Source organism: Ascidia mentula, chromosome 1 (genome assembly GCF_947561715.1).
Source record: "Ascidia mentula chromosome 1, kaAscMent1.1, whole genome shotgun sequence".
Taxonomy (NCBI): domain Eukaryota; kingdom Metazoa; phylum Chordata; class Ascidiacea; order Phlebobranchia; family Ascidiidae; genus Ascidia; species Ascidia mentula.
The window spans coordinates 24,107,559-24,124,035 of NC_138566.1; the positions used below are offsets into that span (position 1 = coordinate 24,107,559).

Genomic DNA, 16,477 nt, shown 5'->3' on the forward strand with positions numbered 1-16,477 from the left:
CGATGTAAGCCATAGCTGCACTGATGATACCTATTAGGTAGAAACAGTGGTCATGTCTGCAGATCATTATAAAAGAAACATTGTTGGCTCTATTGCTTATATAAGACAAATTTTGAATAAAAAAGCCAAAGCTAAGGTGCTGTTAACCATTTTGAGTAAACGTTTCGAACCTATACTTGGTTCATCATCAGTACTACTGCAGCAGGTTGCAGAAAAGCGTCGAGTTAATAGAGGACTGAAAGGCAGAAGGGAAACAGCAGCAACAACAACGAGCAACAAGCCGGAGGCGTGTAGCGTGACAGCAACGTCGATAGCACAGAGTGACGTCATCATTTGCAAAGAGTCAAGCTGCAGTGCAGACCTAGGTGTTGAAAAGGTATAGAGGTTTAGAGCTGTCATCAATGTTCAGTGTTGGTTTATGGTGCTGGATGTAAGACAAATTTATTTCGCTGAAAAGCAGCTCCACTGTCTGTAAAAAAGCAACGTATGCAAAAGATGGAAATCGGTTTCATTATAGGGTCAGAATGAGTGGGTTTCCGAAATCGTTCATTCGGAATGCATGCTTGTTTCCATTATAATTGTACGGCTGGATAATGTGGCTTCGGCAGTTTGTTGATCACAATACGAGTGCGTGTTTTGTTGGCGTTATATAAATAGTTTATACCTATAGAGTATGCCTTCTTATGGTAGCACCACAAAAATTTTATGGTCACATTTTATTCGAATATTCAACAGTAATTCTTGAGCTCCATTGTATTTAGTCATGGTGTAACTAACGCAAATTTTGCAAGCCAAGTTTGCAGCCGTTTGCAATCCAAGCACTGCTATGAGATTTTTCTTGGCACTTTAACAGTGTATTTCAAATCTTACGACGTCCGTGAAACGCCTGCGAACAAGAGTCATGAATTTAAAAAACGTCAATGAAAAATCTGTTGTCAAGCTGACCTCGGCCGCTGCTTCATGCAAAGCTTTGCTCTCGGAGTTTCCAACCGCGTTCACCATCTCACTGAACTCACTTCTGCCATCCTGGAGTAAAGTGTGAGGTTGGTCGAATTCCACAACCTTCCCACCCTTTAACACCTGTGTACGTTGGACGCAGAAATATCGGATACATTAGAATCCGAATATGTAAATTCTGTGTAGTCTTGAAGAACACGATTTTTAATTCTGCTGTATGGTTTCTTTTTATTGTTTGGAGGCTAAAGGCCAGTTGGCTAATAATAATTTGTGTTTTGTTGTAAACATCAACAGTTTGTTCTTCACAGTCGTAAACGTTAAATTCTAATTTAAACGCTTTTATCCCAATGAGAGCTGAAATGTGAGGCAAGTAAGATAAGATATGGTATATCCTGAAACTCAACCACAACATCAAGTACGATTACACATACTGACCAGAACACGATCAGAATCGATGATGGAGTTGATTCTGTGGGCAACGGTGATTACTGTACAATCCTGAAATGCCTCTCGTATCGTTTCCTGTATTAATTTGTCGGTTCTGGGCGGAATGGAAATATAATATTGTCAAAGTAATTTAAGTTCAGTTACCATTTTTGAGATCACGAAACGGTTATGTTGCAATTATTACCGGTTTTACTACTTTTGGTATAAGGTCATGTTTTTCAGTATTTATGTTCAAGAATTTAGTTCTTTGCTCAACGAAACTATTACAAACTTGTTGATCAAATCAATTTCGAGTTGCAGTGATCTTCATGTAAATTTGAACTGTATTTATCCTAAATTCAAATATAATATTTACCTCACGTCGACATTCGCCGTCGCTTCATCGATCGCCAGGATTTTATTTTTCCTTAAAATCGCCCTCGCCAGACAAATAAGCTGACGTTCCCCGACACTAAAGTTTGAACCGGATTCCGCCAACTCCATTTCCAGCTTTTGGGGGAACGACTCGATCGTCTCCTTCATCTGAACCTGTTGTAATTTTGTACGGTCAAGTTCTTAACTTCCATGTTATAACTGTCATCTCAACCAGTAATGAAAGTAAACAAAATACAGAAACGATGGAATTTTCACGAATAAATAAACCATTGTGTTGTGTCGACCGAGCTGTAGTGTTCGCCTGTGCATTGAAGCGTGCTATTGCCTTTTTCCCGTGTCGCGATTGCCGCCTTATATGCTCGTGTTTTTTGTGTTGCTCGTTTTTTCCAACTCTCGCAATAAAGCATCAACCGCTTTAATGTGTTCATATACTCCGGTGATAATTCTTATGTACGTGAGTAAATTTACTGACTTAAAATTTCTCGCAAATATTTTAGATGCAACATCCGGCGTAATGGACCGTTCCGCTTACTTGCACACTCACCCGTTTCAACGCCGACCAAAGTTCCTCGTCACTGTAGTTCGAGAAAGGATCCAAATTGTTTCTCAACGTTCCAGCGAAGAGAATGGGATCCTACGAAAGACCAGTTGCTCACTTTAAACTTAAAAGTAAGCTTGAAAGTAAAAAGTGAGCGTCGGATTTGTTATTCATACACAACGTTTATAACGAAAAAAAAACACGACTTCTATTTGAGAAGAAACGAAACGGTGTTGAAATAACACATGGAGTTCATATTGTAATACTTATTTAAACACTTCTATTTCTATTTGAGAAAAACTGTGCTGAAATAAAAAATCAAATCCGGACAACAAAAGAAATCATGCAGAAGACAATTTGATCACGTTAACTTGGGTTTGTTCACAAATTAGTAATGAGGTCCCCATAAGGCCAGTTGAATTGTATTCAAACAAAACACATAAGCTTTGCACAGCACCGCAGATAGTAAGCAAGTAACCGCAAAGTAAAGACAACACAAGAAAAGAACAATAATATCACTTATGCATGACATTAGGTGCAAAGTTATTTGTCAAAGTTAAGGAGCACCAAATACAAAAAATGCATAATGGCTGAACTCTCCCATCTAACCTGTGGTATTGCGGATATGGAGGATCGCAAAGTGGTCAAACCGATCTCAGAAACATCCACGTTGTCGATCAACAACTTCCCGGAGCTCAGGTCGTTCAGTCGAAAGAGGCAGGAGAGAAGAGAACTTTTTCCTGCTCCCGTGCGTCCGACGATCCCGATCTAAAGGAAGAGCCGGTTTGTAAAATATGAAGGATGCTACCCCTGGGTTCAAGATTACCGCTTGTCTATGAATGGTGACAGTTTTGGTTGTTTCGAATGGGAAAGTCTTTGCAAGCGGTGAACGGAAGCACAAACTCTATAGCCTGGTGTACAGATCATTGTTGTACCTTAACTCAGGGCTTTCCAAACTACGAAATTTTATGCGCCGCAAAGAGTTCACCGATGTCCCACAAAGCAACAAATAATTGTAATATTTAGCAACCTACGCCTCCTTACATGTCTGCTGGGTACATATAAATTTTTTCAGCCGTTTCATTTAAATCACCACTTCAGTAAAATATATAAAGATGACTGTGAAACACGAAGGGTAGCGGAAAATTTTTGATCAATTAAATCACGTGGCGAGCGAAAACGTTTGGGAAGTTCTTCCTTGAGCTATATTGGGTCTTGATGACGTCATAATTAAATAAATTGAAAGGAAAGAAATGTTTTTAGATTTTTGACGCATCTTATTTATTAATTTATTTGTTTGACCACACCGGGATTCGAACCCAGGATATTTTGGCGTTATCACCTTTTCGCCTGGCCTGAACTCGACTGAGATTTCTTTAAGAACGTTAATTCCGCCCTCATAATAAGCGAAGAAGACTTTCTCAAACTGGATTCTGCCTTGAGTCGGCCATCCGGATGGAAGTTGTGCGTTTTCCACGTGATGCGGAGGTTCTTTAGGGAGCTTGTAGTATTCCTGGATTCGTTCAACCGACGTCATCTGATTCAGAAACAATTATTATTATAAACATTCAACCTTAGTATTTAGTAATAGGGGCGGCATATGGCTTAAAATTTTTTGTACATTTTTTCCTGTTTCTGCAACCAAAAAACGCATGGAGCGGTAGTTCTCCACTTGACCGTTGCAAACCGCAAAAAAAAGTTTGTTTTAATATTTGTAACAACAACGATGACGCAGAACAATTCTGTGCTTGCGGGTTGTTGATGATGCCGCATTTTTCGTCTATGACAAAAACATAACCAAAACACTGCCTTATCGAAACAGAATGCAAACTTCATTTGTTACGACCGTTTTTGAATTTTGGGATAGTACATTGCATTTTAGGGATTGTCTTTTGTTGATTTTTGGTGATGCGTGTTTCTAATTTACGCAAATCGGTTCAATAATACTTCAAAAAAGGAAAATGTAAATTGTTTGTATGCTAGAGCATTAGAGTAAGTCAGATGTGCAGAAAAGGACGAGTCAGGTAATAATCGACAGGGTTGCACGTGTAGGAGAACTTAGAGGAATAGGTTTGGTTGAATACTTTGATGTTACCTGGTTTTCAACTTCAGTACTTAGCTGCACACCCCACTGGAACATCGCCACTAACTGCAGTGTGTAACTCAGCGTCAGCCCGATCTGACTGGCGTTAACATTCGTATAAGTGATGGTGATGACAGAGAGGAAAGTTACAAAACCCAGGAAGACTGAGCTCAGCAAATCCAGACGAAATCCAAACCAACGGTGGCCGGAAATGAAAGTGAACCAAGCAGCTGAAAAGCAGCAAAGAATTCTTCATCACAAATTGTAAACATACGTACTTTTTGCCTCTATACTGCTGTGGTAAATATGTTGCTCAAAGTCCAGCAATATTCTTGTTTTTTGTCTCTGGCATTTTGAAGTTTATCTGCACCAACCCTTAGGTGAGAAATTATCATAACTGAGACTTCTGCTGTCACTTTTTTATTTACGTAATTGAACATTTTCATAAAGTCTTGTGCTCTTTCATTCACGTCCCACAGGAGGGGGCGCAGTCGGTCCATGGCTACGTGGCCCAGGTATATCAAAAAGGGTCCAGTGAACATTGTTTGTTTTGATTCTGGGTGTCTGGGTTTAAAATCTGGGATTTCAATTTCAACGGCCTACAAGCTCATGTGCTCTTATCAAAAAAACCACGGCTTTATTGTATCGTTATCTTAAATAAACATTTTATCAGGGATTTAATCATACTATGCTTTTTATCAGATAATGCAATAAATTTTAAACTATGTTTTACCGCTGTGTGAATCCTGGAGTTCGTGGAAATTCTTCTCAAACTTGTCTTGCATTCTGAACGCACGAACCGTTGTCAATCCTTGAAGCGTGGATGAAAGATGTGAAAACAACGGACTTCTATCTTTAAATTTGACCAGGTTCAAATAACTCTTATAAAATGAACTTGATGAACACTGAACCCCATTTTGACTCACTTCTGCCTTCGATGCGTTTGATGTCACGTGACGTCTTGATGTAATATTGACGCAACCACGCGAGGTAGATCACAATAGGAATAATGGGTATAATGACGAAATAATTGATCACAACCGCCACGATGACGATGGAAATCACATGACCAAGAATCTGAAGGTAAAATTTAAATATTTGGTTTGTTGTTGCGTTAATAGCAAACCAAATTCTTCCACTAATGTCCATACGCATTTGGCCAGCAATATTGTGAGAAAGTTCTGTTGTTGTGTCGGCAAATTCGAAACAAAAACGATGAAACAAGTAATGTTCTGCATTCCTAAATTAGGTATTGGCGATATGTCGCATTACACCGATAACTTATTTTTGATTCGGTTATTAGCGGCCAACTAAATTCTGAATATGATTGCATGCATTGGATTTGGATTATAAAAAATTAAAAAATTGACAACAAACCAGTGACCATCGATCAAAAATATCCAATATTTACCCAAACAAAATCACCCAAAACCGAAGTCATCAGTTCGTCCACCTGACCCAGGTCCTTTGAAAATCGGTTCAAAATCCTTCCTGGTTACAAATCTCTGCATTAATGCAATTCACCATCTGACACAAAGCACTACGCAAACTAACCGACTGGGTTGGTGTCGAAAAATCGTATGGGAGCTTCGAGGACCGATCTGAGCATCTTGTCGTGCATTTGCTTGCCAGCCATCACCAAGTGGTGATTTTGTATGGCTGCGCGCATTATCGAAGTAACGATGTAACCGAATGTGAGACCTGCGTTGAAATTGTTGAAGAACAACATATTTCACTTTTGCAACAAAAATCATTTCCAAAATTAGCTGCGGAGCGTGCACACTGGTTGGGCCTATCAGGCCTCATCACGGCTTCTGATAGTTTACTAGAAAATGTAACCACCAAAATTTTGTAAAGCCGGCCAAGTTTATAAGTTACAGGCCGTTATTAAAAATACATGGGCCACAGATCAAATAACTTTGTAAACAATGGATTATGGCAGGGTTTGTTAACGTCTCGTTGTCAAGGGAGCCCGCACTATATTGAAAATTCTTTTTTATGGATGAGCGTGGGGACACCATGGCTAGATCGTTACTCTATAGGAGGGTGCAGATCTAAAATGCTTGGGAACCACTGGCCTGTACTCACGGGTAAGCAAAATCTGCTATGCACAAACCTGCAAATACGTATATGTAATTTGAGCTGTCAAAGTTGGCGGCAGTAAGCGCCGTGGTTGTTGTGAAGTTGTCATTCGTTGCAACTGGAGCGTAGAATCGAGTGAAATCGGTCGCCCTGTTATAAAACAAAAATAAATTAAGTGGAACATAAAAAAGCTGTTCCGGGTGTTGGATATTTTTCCAAATTTAGTAAACAAAAGTCACATGCTACGTCTGTGTTACTTGTACTACATTTCGAATATAAATGGGATAACACATATAGTTTTATGTGTAACAATGCCATTTTATGCTTCATGTTTCTTGTTTATGTGCGTTATGACTATGAGTGCAAAATAAAAATAAATTACTTAAATTGATTTCTAATAAAGAAGTTAGATAAAGAGTAAAGCGTAAGGTACAAGGTGAAACTAGAAAAAGTTCTACAAGTCGGAGTAAAGATAACATGCTTATCAGCTCACTGATGTACACTGAAAACTCTTTATACATTATGTTGACGCAAGTTAAACGGTTGCAAAACACTACTGTAGCCATACAAACGTACACATTGCCAGGAAACGCTTCTTACACTCACCACGAGCCCAACCACCAGTCATTAGCCACGAAAAGTCCTTGGTTGATCGGAATCATGAGAATCACCAGAAGCAGAGTAAGTTTATTGTGGGATAAATACTCCCAATATGACCTCCATCCGATGCTTCCCAAGGATTTTTCCTCTTCCTTCTTAACAGCTGTCACGTACTCAGCCTGCGATTAAGCATAAGTTGTTTCTTTTTCACTAACAGTGAACCTACTGTGCAAGGCAAATGCACGGTTCAACACAAACTAAAAAAAAAAGAATATCGCAGGTCAACGATTAGTGCGTTAATGCACATCCCAAATATTATATGCAATAAACGCAGTTCAAGAGAGAGGTAAGCTGGTATCATTCCATACCACGTTGTTTTAGCACAATTAAAGTTATCAATAAAGTTCAATCCATGCTATTTGATCGCGAGCCAAAAAACAATTGCACCTCTGGTTCTTCTGAGCCAGTACGTTTCGCCATAGCTTCACGGGATAACGGCGCCTCAACGGTATTTTCTGCAACGGTAATACGAGTTAAGGCGGTGCAATTAGGTGCACAAACAGTTCATCTGTAACGCTTAACCACCTAATTTTGTGCGGACATCTTCCTCGTCCCGCTTGAACAATTCTGTGAAGTGCTTTCCGCTTGCTTGCAGCTCCTCATATGTGCCCGAGTCTGCGATGTTGCCCTGTCATCACAGCAACTGTTAGGCTATTGGGAACTGTGCGTGGATTGTGCAAAATTTTCATTGAAACGACGCACTTTGTACATTATAGCAAAAAACGTTTAAGGTTTCAAGTAATTAGCAAAAAAAACTTTGTAAAATCACCTCATCAGTACTATTTAAATTATTACGAACTGAGCAAAAATGCAAGCAAAGACTTTCACTAAAACGACGCACTTTGTTCATTGTAGCAAAAATACGTATAAGGTTGAATATAATTGGCAAAAAAAACTGTGCACAATCACCTCCTTCAGCACTATGATGATATTCACATCTTTCAGAAATGCAAGTTGGTGGGTTACCAGTACTCTGATCTGTAATATAAAGGTACTTGTCAATAAAACAGAATAACATTTGTTGCAAACAGTCTGTTGTGTAAATGGAAACACAACATAGAAACTTTACTTTAAGGAAAACAATTCTAATGTTGTTATTTGTGTGCTAAATTCGCCACCGTTTCGTGTATAAATCCAACACTAATACACAAATAAAAAATCTTTGGTTAAAACTTGAGTATAAAACACATTATTTGTAGATATCGATGTCGATATTCGGTTTCAATGTCAATAGCCGGATTTTTCTGAATATCAAAAAATTCCAACGATTGGGTCGAATTCGAATATTCGAATTCGGTCCGGGACATTCCTATTTGTAAAACACCTTGTCCTTCAGAAGGCCACAAATACACTCATAGAATATGTAGTTGGCGACAGTTCCATCCACGGCACTCAGTGGATCGTCAAGTAATATGATGTCGGTGTTGGAACGGTAAGCTGCCCTTGCAAGGTTAACCCTCGCCTTCTGACCTCCGCTCAAGGTCACGCCACGCTCACCAACCAGAGTCTCATCGCCGTTTTCCAAAGCCTCCAAATCCTGTGAAAACGTTTTGCAGAATTTCTGTAAACTGGCAACGTTTATGGTTCAGTTATGGCAATTGTTCTATATCAGGTTGGTAAACTCAGTGGTTCTCCATTAGAGTGTCAATGGCAACTTTCAAGGGTGCTGAGAGAATTTTTTCATGCGGTTGGCCCATAAGTCATTGAAATGAATTTACTGACAAATATGAAAACCCACACACGTTGGCACCCGAATTCCTAAAGCATTTGACAAAATTTGCAACTGCTATACGGCGTTCAAAGGTCCACTCCTGATGTAGAGTTATTGCATTTAATTGTACATGGTATTTGTTCTAATTCTATAGCTGCAAGCTGCTGTATTTTCTTTGCTCACGCGCCATGACTTCGGGTTGCGCAACAACAGCATGCATGGTGAAGTCCCAATTCGCTTCGCCAGGTACCCACCTTGCGTAGGGCGCACGCATCAATGACTGCGTGATAGCGAACTGGGTCGAACTCCTCGCCGAAGAGAACGTTCTGCTTGAATGTCCCAGAGAAAACCCACGGTATCTGACCGACGTAAGCAACGCGTCCATTAACATTTCTATGTCCCGATCTTGCAGGCAATTCTCCCAGGATTGCACTCAAAAGTGAAGACTGTGGAAAAAAACACTTGCGTCGTTTGGATCACTCACACATGTGAGTTATCCTGGTATATCGTAGCCATGTGGTAACTTTACCCATCACACAGCTTAACATGTGGGATTTTTGCTACTTAAAGGTAACCTTATAACACAGTAATGGTTTTGCGTTAGCATTTAACATATCTTAGGAATTTTACTGGGAGAGGCAAAATTAGATTAAAATTAGTATGATATCAACGGGTGCTGTAAACTAATTACGCTGTATCTTAACCTTGCCGCATCCTACTGGTCCAATTACTGCTAGCAGATCTGAATCCTTAACTGTGAGGCTGATATCGTTTAATGCGATTCCTCCACTTTCAGTGTCGTCCTTAAAAGAAACAACGTTATTTCGTGTGTTGAAGGTCAGGTGCCCACTAAAATGGTTATGATTGTCATTTTTGGTGCACATTAACTTTTTGGTGCACATTTTGGTGCACATTATCTTTTTGGTGCACATTAACTTTTTGGTGCACATTGTCTATCGCGTGCCAAACTGTTGCAACAAAGGTTGATTGAAAGTTTTTGAATGCAACACAACGCACAATAAGGAGCACACTTGAAAATATATTTAACTTTCCAGTGAAAACTATCTCGCGTGCCATTTTTCAACTATGAAATCTACATCTTACTTTTCCATTAAAGGCCAAATTAACGTCCTCCCATGTTCCCGTGTAATCCGTGAAGTCAACGGAGGGTCGAACTGCCTTCGCTTCTTCTTCTTCAGCTTGCGACAACTCGTCCAAAAGCAGGAAAGTCTGCAACAAATATTAGAATAAGAGCAATATGGAGCAAATATACGGATTATGTATCGAGATACTTTCTGACTCTCCACGTTTTTAGCAGGACAACAAGGTCATTTACCTCGATCCTTTGGAAACTGATACGAGCCTTGGAAAGATACGACACAGCAAAACCAACCATCAAGATTACCACGTAACGCACGAGTCCGAACCATACGATCACTGTAAACACCTGCCGACAAGCACTGCGTTACTCTCTATTTTATATTCCTTTAGTTGGACAACCTTTAACTAATTCTGTAAGAACAAGTTCGGTGCTATATTTGAAACATTAACCAGCATATTAACAAAATATATCAACAAAAAGCAAAGTAAGCACGAATTTACCTAATTAAGAAAGACGGATAGAGGTAAGTGTTTTTTTTAAGCCACAAAATCAGAGTTAAACTTTCAAATGCAAGTAAAAGTACGCAAAAACAAACAACTTTTTCTCTCTTACTGTTATTTTTCCATTTGCATAGATTCAATTTTGTTTATACTTGAAATTAATATATACTTTGAAGTTATGCACACACACACATATATATATATGGGACACTGTATGTTTGGTTCAAAAACAAATTACGCTTACATAGGAAAAAAGTCAACACATGTATTAACCACATGACACTTGTAGTTCGTAAAATTGGCAATACTTGCTATGAGCATTGCCCCAATAATAGTCAGTGAGCTGTAGAGTGTATGTTATGCACACAGCTTCGACCTATCAGGTATCGTCAATGTAGCTGCATGGTGGCTGACGACGGTATTCCAGTTACGTTTGGCTTAAAAACATTGAAACAGCACTTACAATGGATGAGGTCAAGCGGCCTCCAAGCACGACGAACACGGTAAGAGCAACGAATGTGAGTAATTTGATTGCAATGTACATCATCGCTATGTTGAAAGCACGTATATGGGACGACTTTAGGATCTGACCGATTTCTTTTCTGCGTGAAAACGGCAATGAAAAAGTGTTTTGAGTAAGAAATAATCAGCATTGAACTGACGGCTAATTCAGCCTACGGAAATAAACGCTTCCAATCGGTCGACCTTACTAATGCCATTGCATGTCCCAATTAATGCATAAAGAGGGTTATTGATGGGATGTTGATGCATAAAGAACGGGTTTTCTCATGTGGGTTTAATGGTTGACTTACTTCGTTTACAGTACACTATTTACAAGTCCAACCATATACCAAATCGAACAAAAGCTGTATATATTCTAACACCTTTCGTTCAAATCACCTAAATTTCGCCCAAATTTACTTTTGATAAACGAGCTAAACATAACTTTACTTTCGGGTATCTGAGATGAGACGCTTGTACGGTTCATCCCACGCAAACATCTTCACCACTCTCATTCCGGATAAGATTTCGTTCATCAATCGGATTCGGCTGTCGGTGAAAAAGGCCGTTTTCGCCCTGTTGGTTGGATAAGAAGAACGGTTGAATGTTGATTTGAAACAAGTTATAGCCGGGGTTGCCAGTGATGTTCAAGCGAAAATTGTAAATAAACGACTATAAATAAATACCATTTACATTTAATGAGGACTCTTATTCATTTTTTCGAAATTTGAACGTAATTGGATACGATGATCTTTTTTGATGCAAAAATGTCAAACAAATCATGCTGACATAACACTGAAAAGACTTGCATTTAACGCTGTTTGATCTAAAACATATCAAAAAAAGGAACGACTGTGGCTTTAATACCTCAAAAATGTTAAAAATGGACGCCTGGGCACAGAATGTCAAATCTTATAAACAATGACCATATGGCAATCCTACGTTTGCATACACTTACCTGATCCGAGAATAGAATCGGCCGAATATGGCTTGAGAAAACATACTGCAAAGCATGACGGCCAGAACCACGAGCGAACTGATACCCAGGTAAGTCCAGAGATACACCATCACCACCACTACTTGCACGGGTCCAAGCCAGGTGTAGTGCAGATACTGGGGGAGCTTTGAAAACAGTAAAAGCTTGAAACTACAGGAGCAGAAACCGTAAAACGGACACAGTGCTTCCCATACCAAAAGTTATTCCAACGTTTACGTGTTTATGAACAAAAATTATTTGTGCTTTAGTTTAATACATATAATAATCAGGTTTACAGGCTTCGCAGCCAAGGCATTGCAGCCCAGCTGGATCAGCCACTTTTTCCCGACAAGTTGGAGCGAGATCTAAAAAAATCAAGCTCCTGGTGAGGTTTGAACTCAGCTTGCTAGGCAACCCTTAACATATACCTGAGGGGATCTTTACAACTATATTCAGACAACGCAGTAATGTTTCATGCAATGGCATGATTGGCATTAATACATATAATACGTACGAGGTCAAACTGGATAACGTCGGTGGCACCAAGGTTTACGATTTCCCCTGTACTTGTGCTTGCAAGCGACTTCTGACTCAGTCGGACTGTCTGGAAAACAAGTTGCAGGAAATGAAACCCGGACAATCCCCAATAATTGTCTACTATTGCCAAATGTAAATAAAACTAGTAACATATACTCTGTCATGTAAATACAGTATGTAAGTTACATGGCCTTTTCTGCGACATTTAACAGAATATGTTGGGCAATAAATACAGTGATGTTTTGCGGAGAAGCAAATTCCCAAAGTCTTGCCAACCTTCTTAAACATCAAGGCACATGTAGCGGTCCGGATTTGCCAGCCGATGATCTCACAATTATAGAAATACACGTGATGCAGAAACACGTAGATGACGGACAGAGCGGTGATGCATGCAGCGCACCAGTAAGCTTGAGATAAACTGGCTTCGTTGTCGAAATAACGCAAAAGACGATCCAGAAGCAGAGGTATCGCCATGACTGTCATATCCTGGAAAAGAGAGATCAATCGAAATGCTGTTCTATGGTAAATAAACTTTTCACGAACCAAAAAAAAACGTCACTTTGTCTTTAGTACCAGTGTAATCATTCCTAATGCATGTGCACATGCAAAACGCTTTATAACGAAATCGCTTAAGCCAGCAGTATATAATAATACGTGTACAAAAATATGCATATTTAACATGTTGTTATGACGCAAAAGACCTTTCTTGAATGAAAGCGCGTTCTGACCTTGACAAGGGCTACGACGCCGAACACAGCCCACCGAGACGCAAAGGTCCGCCAAGCGGCTAAGGCCAGACTTGGCCTTTTTCCTTTTACCTTCTGGTTTTTCAGTTCGGTTTCCCAATTTCTGTAAAAGGAATGTTTTTCAGTCAACTGAAGAACTTCTGCCTCCAAAAGTATTGATTTTTGTTCGAGGTCGCTTTAAATGAATATTATTAAGAAAAAAAATACAAAACAATTTGGCTCGGACGTTCTAGCAATTGCGTTCTTACCTGCAGCAGGAATGACGGTTAAATTCGGCCGTAGGCGCTGTATAGCATGATGTCATGGTGCCCATGAATCAAAAAAGGCACAAACAGTCTAAAGTGTCCGGAACGCCCAAGATCGTCAATTCAATATTAACTTTGTAGCAACCAACAGATCATTTACCTCTCAAGTTCGTTACACAAGTGTTCAGAGGTGTTGGAGTCTTCAAGCTTGTACAGATCTTCCTCTTTTAAATCTTTCCGATTCCCGTCACGAAATAAATCGTTTAACCACCTGAAAAAATGGATTTTCGACGTTCGATTTTCACGACTTTGCAGGCAAACCATAGGTTTGAACTACAACAATGTAGTTGCCATTACCTATGTATAACATTATGGGAGTTTTACAGACGCTTGCCTGACAATAACCATAACACATAAGGTATTGCAGAATTTCGTGGTCCAACATTAAGCGATATCTTTACCGTTGGATTGCTTAACTCCTAACACGCGTCATTTGTCATAGCATGACACAAGCTGTAACAAATCATTAGACACCGTATGACAATACCTTCCGTAATAAAACGAATATGAACATGCAGTAATTCACCATTAACTTGTATGTGTGTTAAATTTCTCTTAACAATAGGTTTGCCATACCGTGCCTATTTCGACGATTTGTGCTCATTTTCAAGAGTATTTATTGTGCCAAAAAACATAAGGGACTTTTTTGGATTTGCTTACTTGTATTTTTTCATGTAAACGTTCTTAATTATCAAATTATCAAATGTTAATTGTTACTGTAGTGTACAATAGTAGAATAAAAAAAAAACGAATAAATTGATGCGTACTTACGCCTTTTGAAGGTCACCATCCTAACGTAATTATAGCCTCCATAACCGGGCAAAGCGACCAAAAATAATTTCGATTTTAATCAGTTCGGGCATCAAGAAAGCGGTGTACTTTTGGTACAGAAGTTAGCCCAGCTTTTAACACACAGGAAAACAAAGCTAACAAATTTCGACGTGGAAAATATAATATTAACCTGGCGACAATGACAGGATACAAGTGTAGGCCAGAGGCAAGCTAGCATCACTTACCAGTAAGTAAACTTTGAAAAAAAGTTCATCTTTCTTTCACGCTTCTGTTTGACTGTGACGTTGGCATACATATTGTACGTCTGATTTTCTCGTGTTATAATGTCACTATCTAAAAACAATCTGCCAGCACGCCACAACCAATTAAAACATGCAGACCTGCAGACTAACTTCGGTCAGTGCAAATTAAGGATTTTGTGGAGTTTACGCACCGACGAGCAACGCAAAAACATACCCAGACAATGGTTCAGCTTCGTCACATTTGCATTGCATGCCTGGCTGCAACAAAAAATTTAAACAGCGTGTGATGAATTCTACTTTCGAAAATTAACCTATCATGTTCAGGAGCTGTAGTTTCTCATTTGTATTTTGAAAGTAAAAAAAATGCCATTGTTTAAACATAAAGCTGGGACAAATCACGATAGATCAACTCCAAACGCATGGTTCAATGATCACAAAGCTTCCAAATCATTGAACGTTGTTTAAAGTAAATTACGTATATTGCAAATTGTAATGGTCAAAGAAAACGATTGAAGTTCGATACACGCTCCGGCTTAAAACATGTTGTTTTTGGCGAACATTATTTCATCAAACAGCAGTGTTTGACCAAATCGAGCTCTGCGCTTTTCCAGGTGAAGTACACGTGTCTACTGGGCCCTGTATTTTTTTGTAAACGGATTTCCTACAACCGGCACTTGTGTAACAAGTTCTAAACGAGGTGACGGCAATTTTAGTTCACTACAATTATTTTACTATCTAATACCTATCTGCAAAACGTTTTTAACCTGCATGGGAAACGGAAAAAGGTTGACGTAGCAAAAGGAATCGCCGAATCGCAAGTCGTTCCACGCGCACAGTACGTGTTATAGGGGGTTGTCCCTGTTGGGGATTCTGGTAGGTTCGCCTCATCAACGTGACGCGATCTGTGTGGTTTCCGAAATCAGCAAAGATTCCCATCTCTGCCGACCAGTGCAGCTTTCTGAGGAGTTCGTTGTCTGATAGGAGACGATGAGTCTCTGCGTATTGCTCAGCTTCCGATGGGTTTTCTGAAAATATCAGGGTATTGGCTGGTGCGCTTGTTGTGTGCATATACAAGACGAACCAGCGTCAAAAGAGAATAATGCACGTACATTTTGTATAATGCCAGGTACACTTTATGTGCAAGTAAATATAGTTACCTATAAAATACCGCATGATCAGATAAGACGAAACGAAACAACATGCTTAAGAAACGACGATTAAGATATGTTAGTGTCCACAATGCATGGCTGAAATTAATGCTAGCGAATTAACAAACAACGAAAAGCAGCAACTCCTAAAACAAGAGACAGTTGCTGACACTTTATACTGTTCTATGGACTAAGTCTATTGCCATTATCATCCTTTCTCACCAGAGTAAACAACCTGGGCGATCAGGGTCAGCTGAGCTAGAGTCCACGCATTTAAGGGCAGTAGGTGCCACACAAAAGTAATAATAACGCGGATAATCACAGATAGCATTCTGCAAATCATGAGCACAGAGCGATGCGTCCAACGTTACAATGTGTAATTTACTGAAGCGCGACCACCGCATTTTTCTTATCCCTTCGCCCTCTTATTCTCACCACATCGAATCGGTGTCAATTACTTTGTTTTCCTTCGGGGTGAAAATGAAAAACATGTTCTTTTTTGCAGCTAATCGCCAACTTTTCGGTTTAGTTTTATTATTTATTCTGCAAACAAAAAATAGATACACTCAAATCCATGTATTGGTATTTATGGCTTTAGCGAGTGATGCTTGCAATGGAAAAGGAAGTCCTATGTATGTGGTTGCCAACACCATAAAACACAGTTCTCCACGAGCACCACGGTAGTCAGGTACGGAATAAGTTAATGAGAAAGATGTCTTTCTACGAGTAGAAATATTCTGACTGTATTATTTACAAAAGTATATTTTATCAGATG

At 39.4% G+C, this 16,477-nt stretch overlaps 1 protein-coding gene across 2 annotated transcripts; it reads right to left on the bottom strand.

Moving 5' to 3' along the window:
- Positions 1 to 144: 144 nt before the first annotated feature.
- Positions 145 to 14,701, bottom strand: LOC145917746 (ATP-binding cassette sub-family C member 4-like). 2 transcript variants are annotated; one of them, XM_083003019.1, is made up of 30 exons: positions 14,537 to 14,701; positions 13,621 to 13,731; positions 13,198 to 13,318; positions 12,746 to 12,955; positions 12,447 to 12,536; positions 11,915 to 12,078; positions 11,407 to 11,532; positions 10,919 to 11,057; positions 10,190 to 10,300; positions 9,958 to 10,083; positions 9,558 to 9,656; positions 9,108 to 9,299; positions 8,467 to 8,679; positions 8,052 to 8,120; positions 7,668 to 7,770; positions 7,530 to 7,597; positions 7,089 to 7,261; positions 6,517 to 6,632; positions 5,955 to 6,101; positions 5,812 to 5,891; positions 5,327 to 5,477; positions 5,134 to 5,211; positions 4,413 to 4,630; positions 3,660 to 3,854; positions 2,927 to 3,085; positions 2,324 to 2,413; positions 1,760 to 1,932; positions 1,393 to 1,498; positions 946 to 1,080; positions 145 to 886 (listed from the first exon to the last, which is right to left on the bottom strand). In XM_083003019.1, the coding sequence occupies exons 1-30, from the start codon at positions 14,605 to 14,607 to the stop codon at positions 860 to 862; spliced, it is 3,861 nt and encodes a 1,286-aa protein (XP_082859145.1). In that variant the 5' UTR covers positions 14,608 to 14,701; the 3' UTR covers positions 145 to 859. The 2 variants fall into 2 exon arrangements, with proteins under 2 accessions (XP_082859145.1, XP_082859144.1); XM_083003018.1 differs by having other exon boundaries at positions 146 to 886; positions 5,134 to 5,253.
- Between the last annotated feature and the right edge of the window lie 1,776 nt (positions 14,702 to 16,477).